At 34.2% G+C, this 11,443-nt stretch overlaps 1 protein-coding gene across 2 annotated transcripts; it reads left to right on the forward strand.

The window, feature by feature from the left end:
- The first annotated feature begins 30 nt into the window (after window positions 1-30).
- Window positions 31-10,901, forward strand: LOC122224426 (dol-P-Glc:Glc(2)Man(9)GlcNAc(2)-PP-Dol alpha-1,2-glucosyltransferase). Of its 2 annotated transcripts, none has more exons than XM_042946248.1 (6): window positions 31-333; window positions 1,594-1,791; window positions 3,493-4,948; window positions 6,365-6,570; window positions 8,858-8,967; window positions 9,360-10,901. In XM_042946248.1, exons 1-3 carry the CDS (start codon window positions 151-153, stop codon window positions 4,546-4,548), a joined length of 1,437 nt encoding a protein of 478 aa, XP_042802182.1. In that variant the 5' UTR covers window positions 31-150; the 3' UTR covers window positions 4,549-4,948; window positions 6,365-6,570; window positions 8,858-8,967; window positions 9,360-10,901. The 2 variants fall into 2 exon arrangements, with proteins under 2 accessions (XP_042802182.1, XP_042802183.1); XM_042946249.1 differs by having other exon boundaries at window positions 6,457-6,570.
- Window positions 10,902-11,443: the final 542 nt, after the last annotated feature.

The following is an 11,443-nucleotide window of genomic DNA, read 5'->3' on the forward strand; positions in this document are numbered from 1 at the left end:
CTCCCAGCATCCTTTGCTTTCCGGCTGTGCTCAGTCCTGTCCGGCCAGTCCCGCCTTGCGCGCCCATTTCGAGCCCGAGTTTCAAGCTCGACTTTGCAGGCTCGAGAACCCGGAACAGATTTTCCAGGACTGGGTTCTTGGGCAGTGGCTATGGGGGCAGGAATGGCGCAGCTCGAGGGTTACTACTTCTCGGCTGCTCTGAGCTGTACCTTTTTAGTGTCCTGTCTCCTCTTCTCCGCCTTCAGCCGGGCGCTGCGAGAGCCCTACATGGACGAGATCTTCCACCTGCCGCAGGCGCAGCGCTACTGTGAGGGCCATTTCTCCCTCTCGCAGGTGGGGTCCCCAACCTACCCCCACCCTAGGGCAGGCCAGAGAGGGCTGACCCAGCTCCAGCACTACTTTCTCTTCCCCCCCCCCCCTCCTTATCCTTTGGTCCCTCCGCTCTACCCTTCCAGTTTCGAATTATGAAAGGAACTGGGTAATCTTTTGTTCCTGTCCCTGAGATCTGTGAAATGTTTGTTTAATGAATGAATATAAGCAGATCTGTGTCTCAGGAAGTAATGTTCTGAGAGATTAGCTAATGGAATAATACATTTGCTTTGTCACAAGGTACAACCTAGGCGCATGGTACATTTGTTTCCCTCTTGGTGGCTGGTATTAGCTATCCCAGCTTTTCTTCCCCAATCCCTAGATCAGAGGCATCGGCCTGCCCCCTTGGAAATGTCAGGAAACCTCACTTTAGTTCACCTGTTAAGAGCTTCACCCAATATTTTGGGTGTGCGATACTGTGGGGAATGGGGGGAATGAGGGGAATCTTCAGCCACCAAGAAGTGACAAGTTACATTAATTCCATCCTTGGTGTTTTTAGGAACCTTCAGTTAACTGGAGAAACTAGCACCCAGTGAGGTGGCATCATGTTTGAAAATATAAAGGCCTATGTAAATATAAAGATAAAAAATAAAGTAGATGTATTACCCTTACTTTTCTGGGGAAGCAATATGGTTAGAAATATAAAGTCTGTAATTTTTGTGTGGTTATTTACTACTTATGTGACCTTGGAAAATTTTTGAGCCTCAGGTTACTTCTCTGAGAATGACAATTTTAACAGGATCTACTATAAGATGTGTTGCAGGATTAAATAAAGAGGATTTGGCACAATTCTTGGCTCAGTACATGTTAGCTACCATTATGGAGCCTGTGGTTTGATCTCTTTAAACACTTCTTTCCCTCCAAGACCATCAGAGTTCTAGCCAGTGTTTCCACACTTTAAAATGGGAAAATTTGCAGTTTGATCACTAAAATACAGGGTTTCTGAAGGGTAGGTCTTGGAAAATGGAAACTGGTTTTAAGTTGTTGTTGTTTACTGGTTACAGATACCTCCGCACAGAACAGGTACAGAGGCAAAATATAAGCAAAACTTTTCTTTAGAGGAGATATTTTATCTGCTGAGGACTTACCTAACCACCGTGTCACAGACTAACTTCTCGACATATCTGATCATTGGTAGAGATGTTTTTGAGCTTGACTTCCTTGTGTAGGTCCTGTTAGTATTTCATCTTGTTTTTGCTTCATTGTTGGCCTTTCCTTTTTAAGTGGGATCCCATGATTACTACATTACCTGGCTTATACCTGCTGTCAGTTGGAGTGGTCAAACCTGCCAGTTGGATCTTTGGATGGTCTGAACATGTTGTGTGCTCCATTGGAATGCTCAGATTTGTTAATCTTCTCTTCAGTGTAGGCAACTTCTATTTACTATATTTGCTTTTCCGCAAGGTACAACCCAGACACAAGGTATGTTTCCAAAATAACTTATTGTAAGTTTCTATGTAGTCAGATCCACAATTTTGATAAATCGATTTTATGAGATTTGGTGAAAAGTATCTTGAACACTTAGTCTTTATGTATATTTTGTTAAGATAAAGCAAGTCTCCTACCCCCATTTTAGAAGAAGTTTGTATTTAAATACTTGAATGATTTGTAATACTTTGATTTGTGAAACCTAAAATAAATATTTGTGAATCAAATGAGTTCAGTAAATGTTTATGGTGCTTATTATGTGTGCTAGGCACTGAGACTACAGAAATAAATAAGGCATTTTTTTTTTCTTTACCAAACTTTTATCTTCCTTAGGGAAGACAGACTTTGAGGAATTGTGAGGTGGATTGCCTAGCTTTGAATTCTGTCCATTTCCAAGTTGTGTTACCTTTAGCAGGTCACCTTTAGTGACTCCTTAGTGTATTCTTCTATTAAATGGAAATATAGAATCTACATCAGAGGACTGTTGGAGTACAGGAGATTAATAAAGGGAAGGCATTTGGAATAATGCCTGATAGAATAGTAAGGACTCAATAAATATTAATTATAATAATTAGGTTTAACTTAAATGATTTCAATAGTGTAAATGATGGGAGGGAGATAGGTATAAGACATTATAAGGACACAGAAGGATTAGAGGAGCACTTATTTTGTAGCCTGAATGGCAGTAAGATATATGGGTGGCATTGGGTAAGACTTCCCAGAAAAGATGGTATCTGAACTGAATCCTGATGAATAGACAGTACTGTAGGGTGAGGAATTAGACAGTACTGTAGGGTGGGGAATGAATCCTGGCAGGAGAAAAAGCATAAGCAAAGGTAGAAAGGAGGTGAGCAACAAGATCATAGAGAATTGCTCTTTGGAATCACAAGATGATAAAGTACAAGGATGTGAGGCTAGACAAGTAGGTAGGGGTGAAGTCATGAATGCCTTCATATGTCATGGAAAGGATTTTGAACTTGATCTAGTAAGTGATGGCATACAGCTTTTAATTTTAACCAAGAGAATGGCATGGTCTGATTTGGTGATTTAGATTAAGTGGAAGATAAAATTTCAGGAGATAAGAATACTTTCAAAATCTGAAATAGCTTTTGAGAAAAGCCAAAGATATTTAACTTTAGACTGAGACCACTATTTTCAGTAAAAAACCTGTAAATTCATCATGAAACAGTAAGACCATTGGGTATAGTGGTAAAAATGCTATATACATATTTACATTGTCTCTAAAGTTTTGAAGGGAGTATCTTTAAAAGAAATTAAGGATGATGGCTAAATGAATGCTTATTAGAAGCGCTAAGACTTAGTTCAGGGAAATGAAACTGTGTGCCCTGTGTCCCGTTCATCAACATGTTCCTCATAGAATTTAGTTCACACAATAACTCCTTCATTATTTGTTGAATCATTCAAAGTGTTTTAGAACATAGAGGCTTTGGCATACACACGTGTTGTCTTCATGACTTCCAAACTGATAAATAGAACTAAAAGGTACCAGAAAGCGTCCTTACAAATGTATGTTGTGTTTTTGCAAAGCTAGAAATAAGATTAATGTTGAATAATTTTATTTAAATAAGATTAAGGTAGTTTTTGTTTTTTTAATAAATCTCTGTTAGCCCAGCAGAAATAGCATATTTGTTTTATTGTGACAATAATTGTAAATGTATTTTCTTTTCCTCTTAGGCTGCCTCAAGTATCCAGAGAATCTTGTCAACATTAACATTAGCAGTATTTCCCACACTCTATTTTTTTAACTTCCTTTATTATACAGAAGCAGGATCCATGTTTTTTACTCTTTTTGCCTATTTGATGTGTCTTTATGGAAATCATAAAACTTCAGCTTTGCTTGGATTTTGTGGCTTCATGTTTCGTCAAACTAATATCATCTGGGCTGTCTTCTGCGCAGGAAATGTCATTGCACAAAAATTAACGGAAGCTTGGAAGACTGAGCTACAAAAGAAGAAGGAAGAGAGGCTTCCCCCTATTAAAGGACCATTTTCAGAATTCAGGAAAATTCTTCAGTTTCTTTTGGCTTATTCCATGTCCTTTAAGAACTTGAGTGTGCTTTTCCTTTTGACTTGGCCGTACATCCTTCTGGTGTTTCTGTTTTGTGTTTTTGTAGTTGTTAATGGTGGAATTGTTATTGGCGATCGAAGTAGTCATGAAGCCTGTCTACATTTTCCTCAACTCTTCTACTTTTTCTCTTTTACTCTCTTTTTTTCCTTTCCTCACCTATTGTCTCCTGGCAAAATTAGAGCTTTTCTTTCCTTAGTTTGGAAACGTAGAATTCAGTTTTTTATGATCACCTTAGTCTCTCTGTTTTTAGTTTGGAAATTCACTTATGCTCATAAATACTTGCTAGCAGATAATAGACATTATACCTTCTATGTATGGAAAAGAGTTTTTCAAAGATATGAAATTATGAAATACTTGTTAGTTCCAGTATATATATTTGCTGGTTGGAGTATAGCTGACTCCTTGAAATCTAAGTCAATTTTCTGGAATTTAATGTTTTTCATATGCTTGTTTACTGTTACAGTACCTCAGAAACTGCTAGAATTTCGTTATTTCATTTTACCTTATGTTATTTATAGGCTTAACATACCTCTACCACCTATATCTAGACTTGTTTGTGAACTAGGCTGCTATGCAGTTGTTAATTTCCTAACTTTTTATGTCTTCCTGAACAAGACTTTTCAGTGGCCAGATAGTCAGGACATTCAGAGATTTATGTGGTAATGTCAGAGATATCTTGAGTTCTAAAAATAGACTTATATAGACTATCTCCACAATGAACAATTGAAGAGGTAAAAATTACGGACTTTGTTTTAGGCACAGTGGTGATCCACAGATCACATCAGATTTTTTGTGTTTTAAACATACATAATAAATCCAAGGAACTGATAAAGAACTGAGAAAAGTTTAAGACTTGCTCCATAAGCCTGAATAGTGGAAAATGAAATTGTTTACAGTTATTTCATGATATCTTTTTGATACTGCTGACCACTCAAAAAGCTTGAAAACATTTTACAGGTACAAGTTTAAGAAAACTGAGCTTTGTAGTACTGAAACTTATTTATGAATCCTCTTCAGAAAGCAATAGCAGACAAGTATTTGAAACATATTGACAAATGATCAGGTAATGTTCTTGATTAAAATATTTCAGTGATTATAATTTGAATCATAAGGCAAAATAGACTCAGTAAATGTTATAAATTAGAGGCTCATCTATGTTTATCTTGGAATTAAGTTAATTTTTGTTAAAAATCTAGAAATGATCAAGCCCTTTGACTAATTCTTTTTTTAAAAAAAATATATTTATTTATTTAAGTAATCTTCATACCTGATGTGGGGCTCAAACTCACGACCCCAAGATCAAGTCACATGTTCTACTCACTAAGCCAGCCAGGTGTCCCCCTTTCACTGATTATTAATATGAAATATATGATGGCCAAAGATAAATTGTGTTGATGATAATACCTTTTAAAAGGGATTTTTGTTCAGAGATACATTAGTGTATTCATTTCTTCTGGTTGCTGTAACAGATAACCACAAACTTGGTAGCTATAAAAATATCTAATTTCTAAAATTAAGGTGTGGCCAGGTTGATTTTTTCTAGAGGCTCTGGGAGAGAATCTGTTCCATGCTTCTAGCTTTTGTTGACTGTCTGCAGTCTTTGATTTACAGCTGTGTCACTCCAATCTCTGCCTCTGTCTTCACATGGTCCTCTCTCTCTTATAAGGACAATGTCATTGGGTTAGGGTTTACCTTAATCCAGGATGGTCTTATGCCAAGACCTTTAATTAAATCTACAATGACCCTTTTTCAAAAATAAGGGCAAATTTATAGGTTCCGTGTAGACATCTTTTTGTGGGATACTTTTCACCCACTAAAGTTACCAAAGGATATTTTAGGATAAACCTCATAAAATTTGTAGGAAAAAATTTCTTTCTTTGCTGAGATATTTTAAATAAAATTACGTCTTCACTAAGAGCTGATTCTAAGGTTACAGAATAACAAAAGTAAGGGTAATTTGGTATTTGATTCCATTATCCAAAATAGAAGTGAAAGGAAGTTTAGAGACCCATTGAGCTAGTCTTATTTTGTAGATTAGGAAGCAACTGTTCAGATAGGAATTTTATATGAGTCTTTAAATTCTGTGTCTACTGTTTCATGTGAATTCACTTGGTTGTCATTCCTTTACAGAAAAGTAGTACTTGGACATGTTTACTTTGACATGCAAACTTAGAACTGTGAACAGAATTTATCTTTTAATATCATTTTACATTTGTAAACTTTTAAATAACTGTGAACAAATTACTTTATCTTCAATGTTAGATTATGGTTTCTCTGGGTTTTAAACAATGGGTGGATTTGGAAAATATTCTGCATTTGCAAATATAAAATTGTGTAGGTGAAAATTACAGGTATAGTCTTTAGTAATAAGTATAGGGCAGTCTTGTGTTCTGTTCAGTACTTAGTATATTGATTCTCTAGTTGTAACAGTGATTGTTGAGAGATGTTTTTAACAACTCATTTTTTTTTTGATAATTAGATAAGAAAACATGAATTATTATCTTATAATGGAGATCTGAGTTCCAGGAAGTCAAAATAAACAACTTTCTTATCTGATACTATTAATGCAAGGCTTTTGTGACTCGGAATATTGTTGAGATGAAAAAACTTCCCCTGTAACCCAGTCTGGCAACATAAGGAAACCATTCTACTCCATATTGGGGGAATCACTGTTCCAGTTCATTTGTAAGTGTTGAATTCCTGCTATTTTAAGAGATTTTTTTGGAGGAAATCCACACTCAGAGGGAAACAGGGTAATCTTCCATGTTTTCCATACAGTATATAAAATACAGTACTTAATACTTTAGAAAAGAATACTGTGAATTAAAAGGTGCTATGGAGCATAGCTTTTAGAAACATCTTAGGTTGCATTTGTGTTTTGAAGATTTTTCAAGAATTATTGGATATGTATTTTGACATTTTTTAAAAATTAAATTGAATTTCTTGATTAAAAGGTAATTATTGAAAAAAAAAAAAAAAAAAAAAAGAAGTATTGATGAGCTGGATAGCCTGTGGAGCCTTGTGATTATTGTTAAAGTCTTTAAGTAGGATTATTTTAAACAATGTCCTAAAAAGATTTAGTGCATAAATTTTCTAAGCCTTATAATAAATCTTTTTGAACTGTTTTTAGCTTACGTGAAATTCCATAGATACAGAGTATTCCCTTTATATGGTGTTAGTAAGCAGTGTGCTGTGTGTTTCCTCACACACTATTTGTGTTTTCTTTTGTTAGATATCTGGAAATCTTTTTAATGTGTCCAACTATGTTTTTAAATTATTTGGAAGTACAGTGTTCCTGAGTTTAAATATAGAATGTCATTTTGTCATAAGACAAATTATGTTAGCTGTCTGGCCTCTTCCTTTTCTTAAAGTTATTTCTGGAATGTGCTTAGTCTGTCATGAAGTACATTAATGTAAGTAGCTTAATGCAGTTTATTTCTAATAGATAAATAGCTTAATGTAGTATACTTCTTGTTTGAATTTAACTGTCACTGTTCTTGATATTTTTTTTCTTCATAATCATCTGAAGATAGGAGAGGAGAAGAGATCCTTATTTTTATTATACTACCTAAATAGTGGACAGTTATTTTAGATAAACATTTAAGTAAAATGTGGAAATAGAAAAATGAATTCGCATTGATCAGGTTAGAGAGCATTTATTATCTTTGAAGCAATTAGAATTTCCTTTAGTGAAACAAGAAAAATATCTGGCAAGTAATATGAGAAAGCTTTTTCAAATGGAAATTTAAATATGACGTAGAAACCATGGGCTTGTAGAAAAAGCATTTAAGATGAAAGTTAGGATTTCTGTATTTGTGACTTTGGATTCAATAAAGCAAGTGGTTTTAAGCACTTCACCTCATTTCAAGTGGAAACAGTATTTGTCCTAACTCTAGTTATTCTAGCCTGTCATGTGTCTAGCCTAATTTCAAACTAATTCAGCCTCCACCGTATATCCATAAAGTTCATAAATGTATAGTAAATGTGAAGTGTATACTGAATGAAGTTTTTAGTATAGAATGAAGTGAATGTCCTAGAAAAGATATACTATATAACCATAAGCCAACCTTAGGAAGTAAATCACATGCTTCATAATGAAAACCGTCCTAAACTTTTTTCTGCCTAAATTTTCTGCCTTATTTAAAAATTTTTTTATTTACTATACTGTTTAATACTTATATTATGTATCTATTTGTAAATATGTTATGTCGTTATAATAGGATGTGATTTCAAAATTATTACTGTTTTATTTAAAATAAGTAACTCTCAACCATTAAAATATAATAGCAGTAAAACTTCTGATGCTTATTAAACTCTTAAGGGAAAAGAGATTTCAACCAATTATGAATAATTTGTATTATTTTCGTTAGGCTGCATTTTACTACTTTAGGAATAAATGTTATTTTTTATTTAGGGTACTTTTTTATGATTTAAATGTTGACAATTAGACAAATATTTACAATATATTAAAACTTGTATTATAAGAAAGAAAGAAGAAAGAAAATTATAATAAAAGTAGATAGATTATATATTTTTTAACACATATCCATGAACCCAATACTAAATTCTTTAACATTTAAAAATTATTTCTAGAGTAAGAAATGTTGCCACAGTGAGAAATCTAATAATACTGTTACATTTTGCTTATAAAAAATGGGCATTTGATGAATTTAATGTTAATTTGAGCCCAGTACATCACCATCAGGCAAAAAGAAATATGATATTTTTCTGAGGAGATAAATATTAAGCATTGTATTAATTTTTTGCACACTGACTGAAACTTTTCTGATGATTCAGTTCAGCTGAACTGTGTTGGGGGTGGGAAGGCATGTACAAAATGAGGAAGAGAGGGAGGAAAAGTAATGGTAACTAACAATTGCTGTCATTTATTGAGCACCTACAGTGTTCAGGGCATTACATGGACTGATTTATAAATATCGTCTCATTTGATCCTCATATTTGTATGGGGCAGATACTGATTTCTCTTTAACCGCTGGAGAAGCTAAAATCATGCAGACCAGGCAAGTCGCCCAAAGTCCGCATCGCCACTGAAGAACATTGATTGGCCTTACTCCCAAACCTGTGAGTTTTTAATTGATACTCTGCCTCACTGTGAAAGTTTTTCATTAAGAGAAGTAAAATATGGAGAGCTGGTCATCTGTCTTTACTGTGCATTAACCAGAACATTCATGGCATATTATTGTTTGTATTGGATTTTGTATTGTAATAGTCATTTTTTAAAATGCTAGCAGCTGTTTAAAAGAGCATGAACAGATAGTTATGTTGTAAGAGAAATGGCTAAAAGATTAGAGACAATGTTTAACTTGGAGAATTAGAGATCCTACAACTTGATAGGCTTTCATAATTAAAGAATAATTATTTGGAAGAAGGATTGGACTAGTCTTCATTCCCTGAAGTGTATATCAAGGGCCAACAGATTTCAACTGATAAAAAAATGTACATTTTCTGTTTAGTCTCTGTAGGGGAATGGATCCAGAAAAAAGTAAGTTTCCCCTCTCGTTGGAGGCAAGATTTCTGTTTATCAGGAATGCTTCAGAAGTGATTGAGATAGTAAGTAGAGTAAAATGTTTTTAAGATGCTTCACAACCTGGTGATTTGAAATTCATGTTTGTTACAACTGACCTTTTTTTCATGAACTGATAAGTCGTGGTGAAGTATTTCTGGTGACTTGCATGCTGTCTCTAATACATTTTAAATTTCTGAACAAAAATTGTACTTCTAATTCTGTTACCTTGTCTTAGAAATAAATTTGAGATACACAATTTAGTAGAGGTATTTTTATCTGTAATGTTTAAGAGTACTGCTAATATAGTATTAAATTTGTTTTCTATTTTTTTAAATCCCCTTTACATTCGTGAAGAGAATGTGCTTCTATTTGAAAAGGATGTTCCTCTTAATGATAAATAGGGCAAGCACTATCTATAAAATGTTTTTAAATGCAGTATCCACTAGGTGGTGATATTGTACTAAATTTCTGAGTGTTCTAGTAATTAAACTTTCTTAATAGTCTGAATTTACTTTTCTTATAGTTTTAAGTTTTGAACTGCAAAGTAATTTATAGTTATCCATGTTTATTTATTATGTTCAGGATATTTTCTAAATTCTGTGAAGCTAAAGTAAATGTAAAAAACAATCATTTTTGTGTTTTGTAATCCTGTATTAAGTGATTTAATCTAACATATCTTCCTGTATGACATTTTTTACTTCATATGGCATAGACAAGATCTTTTCCCATATCAGTGAAGGATGATGGTGAAAAATTTGGAAACTCCTCTATTTCATTGTATTGGCCAGTGTTATAAGTGCTTTACCCACATTATTTATGCCTCATAACAACCCTGTGAGATCAGTACTGTTTTTAATATCTCCAGTCTATACATGAAGAAACTGAGTGTAGGGAGATTAAATATTTTTCCCAAGATTGCAAAATAACTGGCTGAGCAGGGATTCACATCTAGGCAGGGTGACTCCAGAATCCACGTTAACTGCTATCAACTGATGGGGGGAAGGGAGAAGACATGGATTCTACCCTCGAATTCATAGCATTTCAGAAAGAAAAATAAACCTGAGGAGTGTAGTTATACTCCCTGATTTTGTAAGTCAGCATTGTGAGGCCCCCACTAATTTGGCTATCCCAGAGGCACATAATCTTCCATCTGCCATATTACCTTCCATTTTCTGGAGGGAAAAAACAAACCAAAAAACCCTCAAGATTGGAGTCTTAGCCATAGTTACACTGAAATAAAGACCTTTGTTTCAATTAGATAATTCCAGCTACCAAAGGCAGGAGCATAGTTGTTTGAAAATTATTACTTAGTTTCTCTGAAGAGACTTTTATTTGGAAGCAAATTGTTAGTCAAACATGATACACTTTGGGAATTTTAAAAAAATTTTGACTGGAAAACTTAATCTTTAAAGAAATTTATAAATATATGTTGTATATAGATGCTTTTAAGTTTTATATTTTGTTAGATAACTGTTCTGTAAAATTATATTGTGGGTTTATGTCATTTAAAACTGATTTTTAAGTAAATCTATTTCTAAGAATAAAATACTTCTGTTTTCCGTTTTAAAAAGTTTGTTCAGATATCATGGTTTCATATTGCTTGTAAATAAATTCAGTTTTGTAATATTTTATAATTTATTGTGTCTAACATACTCTCTAATTCTAACCTGGATGCTAGTGGCTCATTGTACTACTACCAGTTTTCCTTGTCTACCATCCACCAATCCTACCTTTGTTAGTCTTGAACTAGTAGAGCTGAATTATATATATGTGTGTGTGTGTATATATATATATATGTATTAATTTTTTTAATGTTTATTTATTATTTGAGAGACAGAGCGTGAGCAGGGGCGGAGCAGAGAGAGGGGGAGACACAGAATCTGAAACAGGCTCCAGGCTGTGAGCTGTCAGCACAGAGCCCAACGCGGGGTTCGAACTCACAGACTGTGAGATCATGACCTGAGCTGAAGTCGGATGCTAACCGACTGAGCCACCCAGGCGCCCCTCTTAATGTTTATTCTTGAGGGAGAG

This window comes from Panthera leo, chromosome B4 (genome assembly GCF_018350215.1).
Source record: "Panthera leo isolate Ple1 chromosome B4, P.leo_Ple1_pat1.1, whole genome shotgun sequence".
Classification (NCBI taxonomy): Eukaryota; Metazoa; Chordata; class Mammalia; order Carnivora; family Felidae; genus Panthera; species Panthera leo.

Bases quoted from the DNA above. Each gene is read 5' to 3' on its own strand.
- LOC122224426 (XM_042946248.1), top strand. From the start codon at position 151: ATGGGGGCAGGAATGGCGCAGCTCGAGGGTTACTACTTCTCGGCTGCT. The intron at 334-1,593 runs GTGGGGTCCCCA...TTCCTTTTTAAG, and splicing joins GCCATTTCTCCCTCTCGCAG to TGGGATCCCATGATTACTAC. The intron at 1,792-3,492 runs GTATGTTTCCAA...TTTTCCTCTTAG, and splicing joins AGGTACAACCCAGACACAAG to GCTGCCTCAAGTATCCAGAG.